This window comes from Papaver somniferum, chromosome 11 (genome assembly GCF_003573695.1).
Source record: "Papaver somniferum cultivar HN1 chromosome 11, ASM357369v1, whole genome shotgun sequence".
NCBI lineage: Eukaryota > Viridiplantae > Streptophyta > Magnoliopsida > Ranunculales > Papaveraceae > Papaver > Papaver somniferum.
Genome location: NC_039368.1, coordinates 132762743 through 132783940, shown reverse-complemented (window position 1 = coordinate 132783940; position 21198 = coordinate 132762743). Strand labels below are relative to the sequence as shown.

At 37.6% G+C, this 21198-nt stretch overlaps 1 protein-coding gene across 1 annotated transcript; it reads left to right on the top strand.

The window, feature by feature from the left end:
- The first annotated feature begins 16855 nt into the window (after nt 1–16855).
- On the top strand, nt 16856–20029 carry LOC113323269 (protein trichome birefringence-like 23). Its single transcript, XM_026571557.1, has 4 exons — nt 16856–17275; nt 17370–18576; nt 18679–18956; nt 19102–20029. Exons 2-4 carry the CDS (start codon nt 18285–18287, stop codon nt 19891–19893), a joined length of 1362 nt encoding a protein of 453 aa, XP_026427342.1. The 5' UTR covers nt 16856–17275; nt 17370–18284; the 3' UTR covers nt 19894–20029.
- The last annotated feature ends 1169 nt before the right edge of the window (nt 20030–21198 follow it).

Below are 21198 nucleotides of genomic sequence, written 5' to 3'. Positions count from 1 at the left end.
TCTTCTTTTCTTCGGAAGAAAGAGATTTGTTCTTTTTCTTAAGAACATCATGGGAATTCTTCAATTGACTGTATTGTTCTTGAAACTGGTTCTTCTTCACAGAAAGACTTATATTATTTTGAATAAGTTTCTCATTTTGTGAGCTTAAATCTTTAAGCGAAGTCTCGTACTGTTCCTTCAGTACGCGAAGAGTTCGCACTTGATTTTCATTTATTTCATGAAGAATTGAATACTGATGTGAAAACATTGCTTCTTTCTTCGAGAAAGATAGCTTCTCCTTAGAAAGAGTATGGTTTTCTTATGATAAAGTTTGATTTAATAAAGCAGCATCGCGTGACAATTTAGAAAAATAGGATATTTGATCATTAAAAAACTCAATTTTTTGAGTGAGATGGTTATTTTCATGGGAAAGATTGTTAATCTGATCAAGCGAATATGAATATAGATTATTTAATTGGCTTAGTTGTGACTGCAACTTCTCGTTATTCGCTTGAGTATCTTCAGCAAGGAATTGAAAGTCATACCTCTCATTCGTTCGCTTCCGGTTTAAATCTTAATAAATGCACGAAAAATTTTACGAAAATGAATGTATGCGAAGGAATATAGAATACGATGAATAACTCAAATATAATAATAAATACCTCTAAGTTTTTGATTTTCGTTGCGAAGAGTTTCAGCATCAAAACTCGTAACTTGGACTTCTCCTCTCAGCTTTTGTATTTCCTTCTCCAAAGAAACATTTTTCTGCGAAAGTTCCAACTGAGAACAGCTAGATTCAAAATGCTTTTCAGTTAGCATCATGCGACGATGAGAGTCCTAAAAGGAAAAAGATGAAGTTAGTATAACTTGGAAGTAGCATAAAAGAAGATAAAGATAAGGTGTGAAAGATAGTTACCAGAACATCTAGAGAAACATGGAAGATCGGGTCAATTTGGGAAAGGACCTCATCCCTTGAAGTTTTTTAACGGGAAATTTACATAGAAGCTTGCTTAAGGTAGAACATGAGCGAAAATTGCAAGGATCATCAGTTAAAGATGGGACAGAGTTGATGACGTCGGATAGAGTTTGAGTAGCAAGTTTTATACTGTCCAAAGATTTCTTGTTCAAAGGAAAAGAATTTAATAAGGAAAGAGAAGAAGGAGTGGTAAAATCTGTTGGGACGGGGGATTTCTTTTTAGGAAGGTTTGGTTGAGAGCTAGAATTAATGGGTGAAGGAAAAACTTGATTTGCATACGATGGAGTCGCAGAGGCAATAGAAGGAGTACTTTTTATTCCTCGATTAGGAGAAAACTCTTTATTCACAGGAGACTCCTTTTCAAGAAAAAGCTCATCATAAGTAACATAGGCATTCTCATCTGTAAGACGGATTGTTGGTGAAGGGGTAGCAGGAACATTCTTCTCAGAAGCTTGCGATGGAGTAGGAGTAACAAGAACATTTTTCTCAGGAGTTTGAATTATTGTAGGAATGATAGGAGGATTAGTATGCGAAGGTTGCACTGTCGTTATAGGAACAACATCTACAACACTAAAATCTAGAATAGAAAGATTTGAAGGGATTGGTATGGGATTGCGAAGCTTCTTAGCTTTTTGCTTCTTACCATCAACCATCTCAGAATCGGAAGCCTGCGAAAATAAAATAGATAAGAAATAGAGGCAGCAATATTGTTTCAAATAAATTGGATATTTCTTACTTCTTTATTGTGCGAAGTCTTCCTCTTATGATATTCTTTGTTATCAATGTTTGGTTTCTTCTTCTGCGGTTCTTTATTTTCGTTCGAAGAAGATTTGGGTTTTTGCATGATTTGAAGAGCACTAATAGAAGAACTTTTCCTGCGAAAGTATGGGAAATAAAAAACTTAGATGAGAATGGTTAAAATCAATAATTATAATCATCATGAGGAAAGGAAACAAACTTCGATTCAGAGTTCATGGTGGAAGAACAATAGTAGAAGAAATCGGTGACAGCAGCAGCAGAAATGGATAATAACAGATGAATAGCAACAAGAGAGACAAGATAAGTGTAGAAGTATAGTTGCAGAGAACAAAAAGAAGGAAAATAAGGGTTATTTACTGTTGAAAAACCCTTAAATAGGTGAAAAGAAGCAACCGGTTGAAGACAGTTCAAGCCGGTAAAGAGGAAGAAAATCGACACGTGTGGAGAGAAACTTGAAACCCGAGAAATTGTCGGCAAAGTAAAATGAAAAAAGACAAGCATGTGCGATTTGCAAGAGGGGAATTTCTCATATCACTCATTCTGGAGAATAAGCGAAATGAGAAGAGGAAAAATGTAGGAGTAAAATATCGCACACGTTAGTAATCAAGCGAAGTAAAGAATACAATCTACGCGAAGAATATCACATACAGCAAAGTTGAGATGGCGTACCGGATGATGTCAGCAAAGTCACGAGTAAAGTGTGAAGAACTGTGCGAAGAGGTATGCTATGCGAAGATGAGCGATTGTATATGAGCGAATGTGTCGCATAGTGATCCTGAAAATAGTGGGTTTCTTAGCTGTCATCCACTATGTAAATTCCTATATAAAGGAGGGAGGTCATTACTTGTAAGAAAGGTTCTAGAGTGAGTCTTGGTCAAGAAATAGAGAGAGAGAAAGTAAATCTAAGGCAAATAAATCATTGTAATAGCTTGATCAATCCTTCTAATTCTATCCATATTGCATATAATAAGAAGATGATTACCTAAATTCTCATTTAGTGATAGTGGAATGTAATTGTCAGATTTATGACAACTACAATAGTAGTGCGGATTCATTAAGTTCCATGTAAAGAACCTCAATTTATATTCCCTGCACGACCCTAGTTGCTTAATATCATTTTCTTTTAACCTGATATTCAGTACTAGCACAACCGTGTTGCCACGGTGTGAGGGCCGACCGAAGAAGAATCTGAAGATGATGTTTGTCCGCGACTAATGTCCTCCCGTTTCAGAAAAAGTGATACTTTTGTTCTGTTTCAGAAAAAATGATACTTTCGCCCTGTTTCAGAAAAAGTGATACTTTCGCCCCGTTTCAGAAAAAGTGATACTTTCGCCCCGTTTCAGAAAAAGTGATACTTTCGCCCCGTTTCAGAAAAGGTGATACTTTCGCCCCATTTCAGAAAAAGTGATACTTTCGCCCCGTTTCAGAAAGAGTGATACTTTCACGCCATTTCAGAAAAAGTGATACTTTCGCTTCGTTTCAGAAAAATTGATACTTTATCACTTTTCGCTCCGTTTTAGAAAAAATGATACTTTCACCTTGTTTCAGAAAAGTGATACTTTCGCTCCATTTCAGAAGAAGTGATGCTTTTGCTCCGTTTCAGTAAAAAGTGATACTTCCCCCGTTTCAAAAAGAGTGATACTTTCATGTCGTTTCAGCAAAAGTGATACTTTCACTCCGCTTCAGAAAAAGTGTACTTTATCACTTTTCACTCCATTTCAGAAAAAGTGTTACTTTCGCCCCGTTTCAGAAAAAGAGATACTTTCGCCTTGTTTCAGAAAAAGTGATACTTTCGCCTTGTTTCATAAAAAGTGATATTTTCGCTCCGTTTCAGAAAAAGTGATATTTTCGCTCCGTTTCAGAAAAGTGATACTTTCGCTCCGTTTCAAAAAAAGTGATACTTTATCACTTTTCGGTCCGTTCCAGAAAAAGTGATACTTTCGTCATGTTTCAGAAAAAGTGATACTTTCGCTTCGTTTCAGAAGAAGTGTTACTTTCACTCTGTTTCAGAAAAAGTGATACTTTCGTTCCGTTTCAGAAAAAGTGATACTTTCGCTCCGTTTCAAAAAAACTGATACTTTATCACTTTTTGCTCCGTTTAAGAAAGAGTGATACTTTCGCTTCGTTTTAGAAGAAGTGATATTTTCGCTCTGTTTCAGAAAAAGTGATACTCTCGCCCCGTTTCAGAAAAAGTGATGCTTTATCACTTTTTGCTCCGTTTTAGAAAAAGTGATACTTTCGCCCTGTTTTAGAAAGAGTGATACTTTCACGCCGTTTCAGAAAAAATGATACTTTCGCTCTGTTTCATAAAAAGTAATACTTTATCACTTTTCTCCTCATTTTAGAAAAAGTGATATTTTCGCCTTGTTTCAGAAAAAGTGATACTTTCGCTCTGTTTTAGAAAAATTGATACTTTCGCTCTGTTTCAGAAGAAGTGATACTTTCGCCACGTTTCATAAAAAGTGATACTTTCGTCACGTTTCAAAAAAGTGATACTTTCACCTGGTTTCAGAAAAAGTGAAACTCTCGCTCCATTTCAGAAAAGGTGAACTTTCGCTCCGCTTTAGAAAAAGTGATACTTTCGCCCTGTTTCAGAAAAGTGATATTTTCGCCCCGTTTCATAAAGAGTGATACTTTCCCGTCGTTTCAGAAAAAGTGATACTTTTCGTTCCATTTCAGAAAAAGTGATACTTTCGCCTTGTTTCCGAAAAACTGATACTTTCGCTCTGTTTCAGAAAAAGTGATACTTTCGCTCCGTTTCAGAAAAACTGATACTTCCGTTCCGTTTCAGAAAAGTGATACTTTCGCCCCGCTTCAGAAAAAATGATATTTTCGTTCCGTTTTAGAAAAAATGATACTTTTGCGTCGTTTCAGAAAAAGTGATACTTTCGCCTCATTTTAGAAAAACTGATACTCCCCGTTTCAGAAAAGTGATACTTTCTCCCCGTTCCAGAAAAAGTGATACTTTCACTCTATTTCAGGAAAAGTGATACTTTCACTCTGTTTCAGAAAAAGTAATATTTTCGCACAAAACCAGGAGAAAATCCTTGGCACACGTTTTTGGTATACAAGATATAATAGTCACCACATCAATGGAATTATGCATTCACGGTTATTAAGGTGGATATATACATATCCTTTCTCAGGTTGCAGGGCTACAGGGAAATTTCCCTCTTTCACGATCATGCTTTCTCGATAAATAGGCACGGGAACCAAACGGGTCTTCACCGAATGAAGACCCGGGATAGGGATGATTTCACATGTTCACACCAAGCAACAACCATCTCGAAAAGAACTAGCAACATAGGGCAACGAGGGTAAGAGAAGCACGAGTACTAGAGACATACCGTTCGAGGTGATTACCAAAAACTATCACCAACAGGGAATACCATCCCCTGGCTCAATGGGACAAAAATTCGATTTCCCCAATTATATTTCTGGCTGTATCACCCATACCACATAAAAATTAAGCTTAACTGCAAGAGCCATCTCTTGACTATAATGTTCCCCACATCTAAATAACTCACTAGCTAAGACAGGTATAGCTAGTAAAGCGCAAAGATTGTGTGTTACCGCGTAGCTGGCCTAGTGAGTGTTCAACCATGATGACACTATACTGCATGGACCATGAAGCACTAAGATGGTAGAATCCTGCAGGGACAGTAAAGCGCTAAGATGACGCTACACTGTAGAGTCAGTGGCCAAGTAATGAAACTTATTGACCGACACAATGAAGCTTCATTGTAGAAGACAAGACAATGCCAAATTGACAAATACAACATGCGATGTTTGCATTGATGCATATCCATGAAATTGAGTTGGCAGAAACTCAAGGATCGATGATGCGAGAATGTATAATAAGCCAAGAGTTTGACTATGCATTAGTCCAGGACTGGCCAAAGCTCGGACAGTGCAAAAAACTAGAATGAGCTAAGGAAATGGCCAAGATTATTGTAGAATAATGTTAGTTGTACGTTCGTTTAGGCCTAGACAACTACATGACCATGTTGGTTGTGTATTGACTCAAAGCCAAAGTTCAGTAATGTGCAACAGTGGCGCATTATGTCTCAAGAAACGATGAAAAGTTGGTTATCGGCTTTACAAGCATGTCAAAGGTGCAAGACAAGGATGAATGGTTATAGAGGAAGTTTATAACTATGTGGGAGCGTTCATAATTACTTTGGAACATGTGTTGAAGGTTGGATCGAATTTGGACAAGCATGCACAATTATTGGCGGTTATGGAACTACCTAACATGGGACAGATGGTTGTTCCATGCGTATGTAAGCGTTGCATATGATTTTGCCTATGTTACTACTATATAAATAGTGTGAGAGACATTGTATATGAGCAGGAGATGAAAGCCTAGCAAAAGGCTAAGCCTTAAGAGAAAGTTAAGTTCTCAATAGTGACGCAATTGTAGTCTGGGTATGGACAAGTTTTGTATATCTTCCTTTGATGCAATAAAATGAGTTTATTGTGTTATATCTTTGTGTTCATTGTGTTACTGACTTAGTGAGATTGTCAAACAGGTTGATGGATGACAAACCTCTTATGCTTATGTGGGCATAAAGGGTTAGAGCAGTTCCTATGGACTCAACAAATCCTTGTTTTGTTGATTTTGATCCCACTATGGACTCAACAAACATGAAAAGCGGATGGACATTTGTTTGTTTGTTCAGTGAGATGGAAGAACAACCGCACGCATAAAGGAAGGCCGGGCGAGCGTCGCACAAGCACTGGCGTTGAAAGGAAAACCGGGAGTTGAAAGGAACAACGCTGGAGTTGAAACGAAAAACGCCCCTTGGTTTTCTCTCTCCAAAATTCGGTTATATTGTTTAGATTTTATTTTTTATTATTTATTTTATTAGTTAAATAATCAGTGGGACCCAACTCTTATTAGTTTATATCAATAAAATCACTAGTGGGAGGGACCCTAAAATATCATATTTGTTCATTTTGCCTAAGTTTTCCATAGTGGAAAATGCAATTTGCTCATCCACGTAGCTCAACAAAATAATAAGTTTGTTGATTGCCATATGAATTGCCCTTAGAGAGAAAGAATAAAGACTTTTGTTGCGTAAAACCCTAAAATAAAGGCAAATGCATATTTTGATGCAACTGCGCAAGGCTGCGTACTTATATGTATAATTGATTCACCGAATCACAGAGTATTGTCGGCCATGTCCCATAAAAAAAATTAAGGCGCAAAATGGGCATGTGGCAGTGACACAAGACAAGGCTAACCACGTACCAGACCCAGCCAAAGGATGGACCATGGTGGTTGCTTTTGGGGTATCATCTTCCTCCACCGGTCCCTCTCCAAAGGGTTATATATAGAATGATTTTTTGGGGACCACTCAAAAAAGGTGGGGGCCTACTTTGTGATACAAATGTTCACCCTACATTATAAGGGGTGTCCTAAAAGATTAGGAAAGACTAATCTTCCCTTATTTTAATTAAGGTTATAACTAACCCTAATAACCCACTAATATAACCCACTACCCACTAATCTAACCCACTAATTAAATCCTAATTAAAACCTTAATAAAAACTTAAAATCAGTTTCAAAACTGATTATTCTTTTCTTCTTCTTCTTCTTCATCTTCTTCTTCTTCTTCTCCTCTTTTCCTCTTCTTCGTCAACATCGACGTTAATCGTCGATTCGAAAAAAATTCATCGTCGATTAATCAATCTTCATAATCAATGCGTGCCAAGCAAACACCCAGACTTCCAGGATTGAGTCTGGGACTCCCACATATAGTGAATCTCCCAAAACAATTGCTACTTCAAAAAGAACTTGAACCACCGTTCAAAGGCAAAATCAATCATCCAACAGCAACTAAGAAGTCCGATTCAAGTGAAATGCAAATACGCGGTAATTTCCTTCATACCCATTCTTTTCAATTATTTATTTGTTAAAGAAATCGATTAGAAATCATCAAAACCCATTGAAAATGATAGTTACAGTAGACATTTAGGCTAGGAGAATTTTTTGTGTAACCCTAGAATTGCTAACCGAACTCCAAAAATAAGAACAATTCGGTGTGCTCGCAAAAAATTGAAAAATATTTGGTGATCGAACTACACAGTTCGGTCACCGAACTCAATTTTTCCTTTGAAAGAATGAGTTCAGTTTTGTCGATAATTTCTCTTGCTAAACGAACTTTTGAAATATTTAGTTCGGTGTGCTCGCAAAAAAAAACTCTCGTAACTGAACTAAAATTTTCAAAAGTTAAGAATGAGTTCGGTTTTGTCGATAATTTTTATGGCTAACCGAATTTTTGAAATACGTAGTTCGGTTACGATGCAAAAAAAAATTTGGTAACCGAACTATAATCTGCTAATCACAAGTGTTGTGTTTACTTTATTCTTTAGTTCTATTTGATTTGATAACACAATATTCTCTTATGTTTAGCTCATACTTTGGTTTTTGTTCATTAGGAACAAAGAAAAAAGATTGAGACTACAACTAGATGAGGATTTGAAAACTCCCACCCCTCGTGGAGCAAAAAATTTAGATTTCCGAAAACGTGGTGCCACAAATGCTAAACATGGAGGGGGCTTGTTACTGGAAGTCAACCAAGATAATGTTCGTGATGTAATCCAAGATGTCGATGAAGAGGTGATGGAGAATACAATTGATAATGTTATTGAAGAAGAGAACGATGATGAAGAAGAGCAAGGAAATGAAGGACAAGGAAATGAAGAGGTTGAAAAATATCAAGGAAATGAAGACCAAGGAAATGTAGAAGAAGAAGAACTAGAACCCGGCAAAGAAGGAGAAGGACAAGAAGAGGAAGAGGAGGGAGAGGAGGGAGACGATGAAGAGGAGGAAGAGGATGGAGAAGAGAGAGAGGATGATGATGATGAATAAGAAGAGGAAGAGGATGATGATGATGAAGAAGAAGAGGAAGATGATGAAGAAGAGAAAAAAATTGTTCCTATTAAAGAGAAAAAGAATCCGAAGCCGCCTAGCAAAAGATACTCACACATTCCCCATCCTGATTTGTGTTTTCCAACAGTGGACCCAACTTATGGTACTCCAAAAGATGGAGGGGAAACATTGTTTGGCTACAAACACTCAAAAGCTGCGAAGATCTATGCGATAAAGGTATTCTTTAAGTTCATAGCGTTACGTTCTTTTCGTATTAATAGTGTTTCGTCAAGTATTAATAGTGTTATGTTCTTTTTGTAGGATCATAACGATGCAGTTCGTCTTATTAAACGTCAAAAGGCGTCCACATGGGATATTTCTTTGGAGTGTGACGAGTTTGTAGCCAAGGTTAAAGAATGTGTGTTATGGAGAGCTATTGAGTTAGCACATGTGGAACTTGACACTGTTGACGTATCCGCATTTCTCGAGATGCATTATCCCGAGACATATACTATGCATCTTCCATTCGGCGAGATGGGAATTACTCCCGATGATTTCCATAATATCACCGGCTTACCAGTGGAAGGTAAATGTCTTCGATAAGGCTACAACCCCTCAATGAGTTATGAATCTCTTGAAGATTTGGCTCTAAAATGTCTAGGATGGGATGAAAGAAAGTCTCAATATGAGTTTAGACGTGCTGTGAGGTCCCCTCAACGTGGAGATGAGTATAATCCAAGAGAGGCAAATGGAACATTGAAGAAGAAGGTCAATAAGTTCAAGTTGGTAAAGTTGAAGGCAGCATTTGGAGGGACAAAAAATAAGGTAGAGAAAGGAAAGTTGGTGATGGACAGGGAGACCCTTAGGCATCATGTCACCGCTTTTTGGTTATATATGCTAGGAACTGTCATTTTCCCCGACACTTCTGGAAATAGGGTGGATGCACATTATCTACATCTTTTGGAGCATCTCGATGAGATGAACAAATACTCTTGGGCCACTGGTGTCCTTGCTTTTTTTTACAAGAGATGAGCAAAGGGTCGAGGATTAAGTGTAATCAAATTGGAGGTTACTTAACTCTTGTTCAGGTGAGTTTTTCTACATTGTTAATTAGCAAATTATTCGCAAAATTTTTCTGCTTCCAATTCAATTTTCATGTACATGGATATTTTCTTATTTTCGCATAGGTTTGGATTTACGACCACTTCCCTAAATTGGGATTGTCTAGGGAAAAAGACCCTTATCCCTATGGCCAACCTACAGCAGGAAAATGGTTGTTTTTGGATGCACAAAAGAAGACTAAAGAAGAGCAGTTGACTTCGTTGAGGGAGAAGTTGGATAAACTTGCGGTGAACGATGTGGTATTTCACCCATACGCCGTACCCGATGATGTCTCTGTAGATGAAGACGACTTGAATGCTTTCTCTAGCGTCACGCCTTACCATGGACCAATTTGGTATCCTAACGGCTACGCAATATATAATCCAAGAAGAATACTAAGACAACTTTGTTGCGTCTAAATGGATCCCGACGTGGAGAAAGAAAATTTCACTTTGATGGTTCAAGGAACAAAGAACACCGAGAAGTATTTTGAGCCAAATCATGAACCAACTCCTGCGGTAGCACATTGGAATGCACTTACTAACTACCACATACCAAGAGGTGATTTGGTACCTTGTGAGGGAGATGTAAATGCATGTGAGGAAGATTATATGGAGTTTTATGAAGAAATTAGTCATCCTTTTATGATAAATAAAGAACAACAAGCTAAGGCTGATGTGGCAAAGGCAAAGGCAAAGGAGAGGTAGGCTAAGAGAGCTCAAAAGGAGATGCCTATTTGTGAGAAGAAGCAAAAAGGTTATGGGATAATGTGGTAAGAAAATTTCTTTCTCTTATACTTTTCGGTTGGTTCAAACTATTGAAAAAATATTTACTTGTGCTTAAAATTGGAATTAGGTGTTGAAGGGTTCGAAATTGTTGAAGAAATGGATGGCTAAAATCAAAAGTGGAGAGACGATAGAGACTAAGGAACAAACCGCCTACTACAAGCAGTGGGAGGGTCTTATAACTAAAAGAATGGTGGATCCAAGTAGGTCTAAGCAACTGAAGAGGGGTCGACAACCAGGAGAAGGTTCAAGTCGCGCTGTGGACGAAACCGGTGGATGAGATGAAACCCCAAGTGATGAGGAAGTTCGACCTAAACCTCGTGCTAAACAAGGAGGTGGTAAAAGGGGTCGACAACAAGGAGAAGGTTCAAGTCGCGCTGTGGAGGAAACTGGTCAAGGAGATGATACCACAAGTGATGAGGAAGTTCGACCTAAAACTCGTGGTAAACAAGGAGGTGGCAAGAGGGGTCGTAAAACTGGTTGTTAGTGATTTCGTATGATTTTAGTTTCAAAAGACATCTTAGTTATGGATTTTGTATGGTTTAATTTGGTATGTTTGTGTGTTTTAAACAATTACTTGAGGATTTCGTAGTTTGGTATGTATAACACTTTTATATTTGTTTTAGAACCTTGTTTGTGTTTTCAATTTTTATTGGGTTTGTGTTTTCAATGTTATAAGACTGAAATGTTCAAATACACTATGTTTTCGGTGACCTGCAATTTTTAAATTTGTAACCGAACTGCAAGTTCGGTTACTTGTGATAAATTACTGGTCACCGAACTCTTTTTCGGTTACCTGGTAAAATTCTACCAGGTTACCGAAGTCATAGTTCGGTTGCCTCCCAACATTTTCACGGGTCACCGAACTTTTCTGTAGGCTGAAGCAGTTATCCTTCATCCATATGATATTAGTTCGGTTAGAAAAACATAATTTGTCTTGTAACCGAACTCTCAGTTCGGTTAGCAGACCATTATTTCTTAGGTCACCGAAATGTTCTCTGGAGACTCAAATTTTTGTCGTTGCACATGTTGGAAAACTCATTCTCTTGATGCAGAAATCACATAGACCAACTCTTAGGTTTGTTTTGGAGTGCTTTTGGAATCGTATATATGATTAGTTTGGCTGTGAGCCTCCACAAAAAAGTTCGGTGACCAGTTGTATTTGTCTTGTAACCGAACTCGCAGTTCGGTTAGCAGACCATTATTTCTTAGGTCACCGAGATGTTCTTTGCAGACTCAAATTTTTGCCATTGCACATGTTGGAAAACTCATTCTCTTGATGCAGAAATCACACATACCAACTCTTAGGTTTGTTTTGGAGTGTTTTCGGAATCGTATATATGCTTAGTTTGGCTGTGAGCGTCCACAAAATAGTTCGGTGACCACTTGTATTTGTCATGTAACCGAACTCCGGTTACTATGTAGTTCGGTGACCAAAATAGTTCGGTGACCACTTGTTTTGGATCGCAAGTTTTTCTCTCCTAACCGAACTTGTAATTTTGAAATTTAAATGTCCTTTAGCTGACACAAATATAGTACATAATTTTAAATTTATGTACTATATATCAAGTAACGACTAATTTTTATAGCCGTTATACACCCAAGTGGTATATATATGGTGTTTCATAGTTAACATTTTGTTACAAAATTTCCTACAAATGGCAGGTACTACTCCTAAATTTACTCTATATGAAGATCTTTCTCTTTGCAGAAACTACATATTATACTATCCAAATAGGGGTGAAGAACGAAGAATGAATGGTATTATGAGTCAAAGTTATTGGGGGGAAATTCATGAGAAATTCATCTCCGACACAACAAACCCTTATAACCGTGATCATCTAGCTTTGTTCATTCGATTTGGAAAGATTAGAGATAGAGTTGTGGAATTTATGGCTTTATTTCGTATTATAAGGCGGTATCGACTAAGGGGTGAAGGATTCGACGAAATCATTTTAACATCAAAAAACGAATGGCGAAGATGGAAGAGAAAGGATTTCAAATATGAATATCATTTCCGCCTCCTTAAAGACTTTTTCATAACGCGTTTCGGATATTAGATGGTACGTAATTTTATTTTGGAAAGTCCTGTAAAAGTTCGGCAGAGTCCTATAATTACATATCCTAACCGAACTTGTGTCTCGTATAGTTCGGCATTGTCCTGTAATTTCATTTCCCAACCGAACTTTATCTCGTACAGTTCGACATTGTCCTGTAATTTCAGTCCTAACCGAACTTCAATGCCAAATTCAGCAGTTAAAATGTTAGGCTTCTGAACTAGAGTTCGGTAACCTGGTAAAATTTGGGCAGCTAACCGAACAGGAAGTTCGACAAGCTTTGTATTAAAATCTTCCAACCGAACTAGTATCTGGAAACTACATAAAATACTAACATTTTCTCAAATATTAATACCACTTTTAAAAAAACATAGTATTCCATTGATAAGCATACTTAGTTCCATTACATGTGTCATTTAATCATCCGCAAGTGAAATTTGACCTTCATGTACAATTTCTTCCGACTTCTTCAAAGCATTCCACATCTCCATTAGGCTCATACATGATACACCAACCCAACATTCTATCCGGATTAAATGCAGGCCAATAAGAGGTACCACATATTGGAGGCAATAGACAATCAGGTTTTAACCGGATGCCTATAAAGTGGTTGTTGTTAATCAATGCTATCACACATCTCCTTCGTTTTAGTTGCTCGACACATACGGTTGTTTTCGGGGTGAAGGTGAGACTAGCATATTTTGAGAAATAATGAACCACACAATTGAATGCCTCGGCGATTAAGTGTCCACATATAGGCATGCTCATCCAATAATCCGATGTCATCGGATGGGCCCCATGAAGACGAAGTTGATACCTAACAAATTGCTCATTGAGACTACCCTCCCCATCGCACAACATTGTCTTGTAAAAGGTCGGATTCTCCTTTAGTTTGGACAACAACCTTTGCCTTATATGAGTGATTGCACATCCATTATTTCGCTTGGCACCTTCGATGAAAGGCCCAAGTTGTTGATTGACAACATGAAAACCACAATTACCATCCGGAGGAACGTCGTCGGTGGATATAAAGTATTCTCTAATGTATAGAGGTAGCTCATTCAAATAGTCTTTATTTGGAGCCTCAAGCTTTACGTCTAGGGAAGATGGTTGGATGGGGCACATTGGAGACTTAAGATTCACGTCGCCGGAAGATGGTTGGCTTGGTTGTGATGGACACATCAGACCCCTTTTTCTTCAAATCTCGCTCACTTGTTTCGCCTTTCTCCTCAATACTCCTACCCCGTTTCTTGGTTTTGTCCAAGTAAATTTCCGCGGTATATTCATGGCCACAAGGATCTCTAGTATTTACGTTTTGCTCACTTTTCTTCTTACGTAACACCTTTGCATATTCTCGTAGTTGATTTTTAGTTTCTTTCTTGCTTGGTCTACCTTTCGATTTGCCTTTTTCCGGTTCATAGACATTCTCTTGCGTTTATGGATATATAATTTTCCTCATGTCATCCCAAAAGATTTGTTTTTGGAGGTTGTTCATGCCACGATACATCTCTAGTACGGTTCTACCTATCTCATTATCACCAAACTCTTCTTCGGCTTCTTCTCCCTTTGGAGGAGGGATGAAACTTAGATGCTTCCAAAATGGATCAATGTCGCTTAAAGGGATTACGCCATGCTCGTAGTTGATTATCATATGGAGACAAGGGAGTCCCATAGACTTCTTCATGTTACATACACACACCTCATCCGCCTTGGTTTCCCACTTATCAATCAACTCGACTTCTATAATCAACAACTTCATACATTGCCGAGATACGTTATAATGGATCCCCTTGAACAATGGGTGGTCGGCATATTTTCCGTTCATTTTGAATATACGGCTTTTTTGGAACTTCTCTTTAATTCTATCAATGTCACGCTTGAAATAATTTTTCATAGCATTCCACACGGTTACGAAGTTATCAACACATCCAAAGAGATTCTTCTTCAACCGGTGGTGAGACGACTCTATTAAACTTGTCGCTTGATTTCCCAAGTGTTTATATTGGTTGGTATAGGCATAAAAAAAACCTCTCTTTGTGTGGTTCCAACCATAGGCGAAGAACATACGATACAACACCGGGGTAATCGGGAGTATCCCAATGGGCGATAAACTCCGCAAGATTTAGATAATACTCTTCCTCGGTAAGGGACCAACACAATGATTCCCATTCACCGTTGAATGCAACCCATTTAGCATAATTTATATCGTATTGTTTTTCAACTTTCTCTTTTGCATCCGCTCGATCTTTTTCCGGTAGCATCTTAATTTCTTCATATCCTATTTTCTTGGGTGGACAAATTATTGGCTTGCACCTATTCATCAAATTACACCATATATGGAACGTACAAAGCATATTATGTGCTAGTGGGAACACTTCCTCTATTGGATTCATCAATGCGACATCATTATCCGTCATTATAACCCCGAAAATATCATCACCTTGGAAGATTGCCTTAACTTGTTTTAGTGCCCAAATGAAACTAGGTTCTTTCTCATCTCTTAAGAAACAAAACGCCATGGTAAGCGGTGACTTCGTCGAAGTACGCCCAACAATGTTCAACAATGGCATCTCGTACTTGTTCGTCTTATAAGTGCAATCCATTATTAGAACTTGATGAAAGCATTGAGCCAATTGAACACTCGTCGGATGCGCAATAAAGAGTTGTGTTATCTCTCCTTCCGAATCCACATCCTTTTGAACCGCGTAGTTTTTCTCTTGGGCCAAAAAAAAAACAATTGTTGCATTACTTGTGTATCTCTCCATTCCTTCCTTCTAATTGTCTCAATTGCATTGTAAATTATGGACAAAGATGAGTGGTTATCCTTGTTATCCTCCTTTAGTATTTGGAGCATTTGAACCGATGAAATACCCATTGTCCTCATTTTAGCTACCTTGTCCATCTCTTTAGGAGTTAGCTTTGCCGCCATGAAATGTCCTTCAAGATGCTCCGGACGAGGATGATTATGACAACCTTTCATAACCCTGTAGAGAACCCATCCACCCTTATCTTCGTTGTAATTAAATGCAATCTTGAATGGGAAATTAATCTCTTTGAGAAAGTTTTGTTCTTCCTATTTGTCTTTCCTTTATAAACATAACCCTTCCTTTTGTGGCTTTTATCGGGATCACCGCTTCTCTCACAAACCATTTCAAACCGAGTTTTGCTTTCTCTCTCATTCAATACTAATACGCGCATGTCTTTTTGTGCATGTTGTCTAGCCCAACTCTTTGCATCTTCCGGATTTGGGAATACCAAGTCATTCATGTAGTGATGGGATGTGTCATCGTACAAAATACCAACTGGGGAAGGTTGGTTTTCCATTGGTTCGATTGGATCACATGGAACCTACAAGTAATAGTACAACGTCAATACCATAAAAAAATTCCTTACAAGTTCGGTAATGTAAACTTTTTAATCGACCCTACCGAACACAAAGTTCGGTAGTGTAGTTTACAGAAATAAATTGGGGTCTTACTGAACTCGATCTTTAGATTTTCTATGTACAAGTTCGGCAATGAAACTGAAAAACTCGACTAAACCGAACTCAGAGGTTCGGTTAGAAACGCTGTATTTATATTTTTATGCGACCTTACCGAACAGAAAGTTCGGTATCAAAAGTGTTGATATCTACTCAACCGAACAATGCATTGTAACCGAACTCTAAAAAACCACAATTAACATGTAGTTCGGTTACCTGCGTCTGCTCAATTTAGTAACCGAACTACACATTAAGAACGGTTCGATTACCTCGCAAGCTAAATTTGGTGACCGAACTAGGTTGACCTCACCGAATTTTTTGCACAAATTTTTGCACAATTCAAGCTACATTAACTAAATATGAGGCATATCTGAGTACCCATAGCTTCATCTTCAGGTTGTGGCTGATGAAATCCATCATTTGTTTGGTTAGCTTGAGATTGGGGAAAAAAGTTTTCATCATCTAACAAATAACTCATATTTGGATCATTAGAAGTATTGACAAATACACAATGAGGTGAAGGGGGTTCTGATTCTGATTCTGAAGTATCATCACATGAATCACTCAAATCATAATTACTAAACTCAAAAAAGAAAAATTTGGGTTCACCCATCATCTTCTTCTTCTTCTTCTTATCTCTCGATAATAATGTTATAACAAAACAATCCTACTAATATAACTCACTAATCACTAATTAATCAGTTACTAATCATAACATTAATACTAATTAATCATCACACTAACTAAGTTAAAATAGGTATTTTACAAAAAAATTAGATAACGAGCGACTGGAAATTACTACCAATAACCACCCCAAAAACTTGAGAGTAGTCCCCCAATTTTTTGATTTTTTGAGTAGTCCCCGACAAAACCTTCTTTATATATTTCAGTATTCCGGTGAGAGAATTTAGCAGCCTCATCTGTGTATCTTCTTCCTTCACCGCAATGGATTATTCCTCCAATCCCCTTTACCTAAACGAAGATCATTTGTCAATTCACGGGAAGCTTTAGAATATGAGATTGAGCGAAGTTATAAATTGAACTATAATCCGAAGAAAGCACTTCAATTCGTCAAAAAACTGTATGAATTTGTATCCAACGAAAACGATTTCTGTGAAATCGCGAGCACCGGCGGGATTGTTTTCAAATCGGAAGATAAACTGAAAAAATTCCAAGAATCGTTCAGGAACAAAAGCAATGCATCATCTCTCGGCGTTGCTTAGAACATATAAGGCTTTCAGAGATAAATTATATCTCTATGTAAGTATACAAATCTTCAAATCTGTCTTTCAGGGTTTGATTGTCAATTAGGTTTCTTTTTAATTTACCTGGTGGTGTTTTTTATATTTTCCAGAATTTTCGCAACAAATTTAAAGATCCAACTTCCCACTTTACAAAGGTTAAACCCAAATTGAAGTTGATAGCTCTTTCAAAGAAAGATAGAACGGTACACAGTAAAGCAGCTAAAGTTGATGTTGTTGATTTAAAACAGCAGATCCAAGTGATGGATGATATATGGAAACATGTGCAGAGTTTGAATGCAAGTATTGCAGAACTTGAGAAGGAACAAGAGTTGCTGAATAATGTTCCACAATCAGAATGAATGACGACTTGCTCCGATACTCAATTTTATCAGTAGCTATCAACACAATGCCGTAGTTTTATTCCACTTTTCGGCAATAGTTTATACACTTAGGTATTTTTTCTCGTTGCTCTTGAATATTGCTCCTATGTAAATACTTTGAGTAGAAAAATAGAGATATGTTTCATTTGAAAGTTCGTTGCTATGTCACTTCTTGGTCTATTGGTTGTTGCTTTTCTTTTGTATTACTCTTTTAAATTTCATGTTACTCCTTTTGTTGAACCTCCTACTCCTAAGTAATGCTTCTGAGAGATTCAAGAGGAGAATCAGATTCCTCAAAAAAGGTATGATCTTCGAGTTTAGTACTTTACAGGTTATGCGCACGTTATATTTGTACTCCAATTCTTGCAATATTAAACCATTTATTCATACTCTATAATGTTCAATCAGTCTGCAATGCACATACCTTCAGTATAAATTATGTATATTGTTTCATTTGTGAATTTCCTAAGATTCGACACCTCTAGGACAAAAACAAAAGTTAAGATGCCCATGTGAGAACTGAATCTGGACCACCAAATTCAGTGAATTTTATATAGAAATATTCGTCGAGACGTGGGAACAAGAAATCTGTGGGGTTGAGTTAGTTCTGTCTGATGTAAAGAACCTCATTTTCTGTGAAAGGAAATGGTTAGGTATTCAAGATTAGATCTGAAACCAGGGTTTATATTCAAGCCATACCATGTATTAGCGAAGCTTACAGTGGCTATACTTGCAATAGGTCTTGCATTTCATCTCTTTTACTCTAGTACTAGTACCACTAACAATGAGAATGATACTACACTTGGAGTTGATTCAACTGTGACCGATGAAACTGCTTCAGTAAGAGCAAAGGATGGTGATGATGAGTTACCAGCCACTGCAATTGATTCTGTGGAGATCCAAGAAACCCCAATTCAGAAACAAATTCTTCAGAAAGGTATGAGATTTTAGTATTCATATCTGCTTTTGTGTTTATGTTTGTAGTCGTGTATGGGAGTGTGTTTTGATGTTAGAAACTGCACCCATTTGGTTTATGCAGAGAAATGTGATCTTTCTGTTGGGGAATGGATACCGGATCCGTTGGGACCTATGTACACTAATGAGAGCTGTAATGTCATTTCTCGTCATCAGAATTGTATGAAGAATGGGAGACCGGATTCGGAGTTTCTTTATTGGAGATGGAAACCACGGGATTGTGAGTTACCGAGGTTTAATGCAGTGAAGTTCCTTGACTCGATGAGGAATAAGCATTGGGCGTTTGTAGGTGATTCGATTTCTCGAAACCATGTCCAGTCAGTGTATTGCCTTCTCTCTAAGGTACATCAAGATTTTACAATTATTTGAAATCTAGCATAAGATAAATCACATTGAACAATAATCAAGTCAATGCCAATTCATATATCTAATATTTGAAAAGGTAGGTACTATTCTTTATCATGAACCGTGTCTAGTGCTAGTGCAGGTGGAAGCAGCAACTGAAGTTTACCATGGCAATTACCGTGACGAGGGATTTGGAGATATCAGATGGCACTTCCCTTCATACAACTTTACCCTCAGCGTTATCTGGTCTCCGTTCTTAGTTAAAGCAGTTTACAGTTTTGAAGATATGAATGGTAAATCAACTGAGTGTATTCAGTTATATCTCGATGAACTTGACAAGAAATGGACAGATCAATATACGAGTTTCGATTACATGGTCATATCTGCTGGAAAATGGTTTATGAGAAGCGCAACTTACTATGAAAATGGTGAAATCGTTGGTTGTCATTACTGTCCAGGGAAAAATTTGACAGAATACGGATTAGATAATGGTTATCGTAAAGCCATTAAGCTAGTACTAGACTTTGTCACCAGTTCCAAGCACAATGCCTCGGTTTTTTACAGAAGCGTAAGTTCTGAACATTTTGTCAATGGGAATTGGGACAGTGGAGGGACTTGTGACCGAACATCGCCATCTAGAGAAGGTGAGCTTAGTCTGGGAGTTATTGATGATATGCTTCATAATGTTGAGTTGGAAGCATTTGCGAAGCTGGAAAGCACTGAATATTCTGGTAAAAGGGAAGCTCTAAAAGTTTTAAACGTCACTGAACTATCGTTGCTTAGGCCGGATGGACATCCTGGTCGATACCGGGGTTACCATCCATTTGCAAAGGATACAAATGCTACAGTTCAATATGACTGTATGCATTGGTGCTTACCGGGACCTATTGACTCCTGGAGTGATTTGGTTATGGAGATGGTGATGAATGGCTGAGTGGTGTTGGATGGCGGTGGCTGCTAGTGGTTAGCTAGTATATTCCGGTAGAGAGAAAGTTGGCCATACTTAAAGTTGAGTTCCTTGTAAGATTTGTATTTTAAAGATTTCTAAGAAAATGAACTTCAACAATTGCTTAAGAATGTGTCACTGACCCAAAAAAATTTACTGACCAACTTTGGCTGTAAGACCCCAAGTACTTGGTGACTCTAAATTACTACTACACATTCGTTACTCAAAATATGCGTCATAACTCATAGTCTTGCTCAGTGATAAATAGACTCGTGCGCCTAAAATCTGCCATTACAACCTATAACTATTAAGGCTATAATTTGTCAAGTGACCAAATATGGGCTAGTGGGCCAAAATATGTGAGGGTTGAGCAAAATTAGAACGATTTTTTTGGGGACCAAGGTTTTTTTTGGGGACTATGGTTTTATTTTGGGTAAAGACATTAGAAGTAAATCTAGGTCATCTCTTATCTGGATATTTATATTAATACCTAAATTACTCTCCTGATTAATTTTGGGTGATGATTAGTTAGTGTTAATAATAGTTAGTGTAATGATTAGTGAGATGATTAAGTTAAAGATAATTAGTGTGATTAAAAAATCAGATGTTTTTTTTTAAAGAAGTAGAATTATTGAGAGAGTAAAGTTAGAGAAGATGAAGAAGGAAAACATGAAAAACGATGGATTTACCAACCACAACCGGAGGAAGAGTATTTGGGTACCCAGGTGTGCTTCAAACTTAGATAATGTTGGTTGAATTTCTCCAAACTTTCAAAAAAATGAAAAATTTTATGTAGATTTGGGTCAGTTCGGTTACCATATGTCAATAACATGTAACCGAACACACCTGAAAGTGTAGTTCGGTTACGTTTTCCAAACACGCAGGTTACCGAACTCGCTCGTTAATGGAGGTTTTGGTCGTACAATGTAATGTTCGGTTACCTAGGATAAAATGGTAGGTAACCGAACTTTAAACTTAACAATTTATTTAGGTACATCTTGTGTGATCGGTTAGTTTGCAAACTTCAACGCAACCAAGTTCCCAACCGAACTGCAGGTTAAAAGTAACCTAGTGTTAGAAGTTCGGTTGGTTCGCAAACTTCAACATATTTTGCGAATTAACCGAACGGGGCTTATATATGCATATATATGCAATTAGGAAAACGTTCGGTTACTACGAAATTTATTTCTTGGCAAATTAGGTAGAGTTCGGTTACGAAGTTTCAAAGGTAGTGTTCGGTTACAAAGAAAATTTAACATTTTTGCGAACGAACCGAACTTGTGGACTTCTCAT

Bases quoted from the DNA above. Each gene is read 5' to 3' on its own strand.
- LOC113323269 (XM_026571557.1), top strand. From the start codon at position 18,285: ATGGTTAGGTATTCAAGATTAGATCTGAAACCAGGGTTTATATTCAAG. The intron at 18,577-18,678 runs GTATGAGATTTT...TGGTTTATGCAG, and splicing joins GAAACAAATTCTTCAGAAAG to AGAAATGTGATCTTTCTGTT. The intron at 18,957-19,101 runs GTACATCAAGAT...GTGCTAGTGCAG, and splicing joins TGTATTGCCTTCTCTCTAAG to GTGGAAGCAGCAACTGAAGT.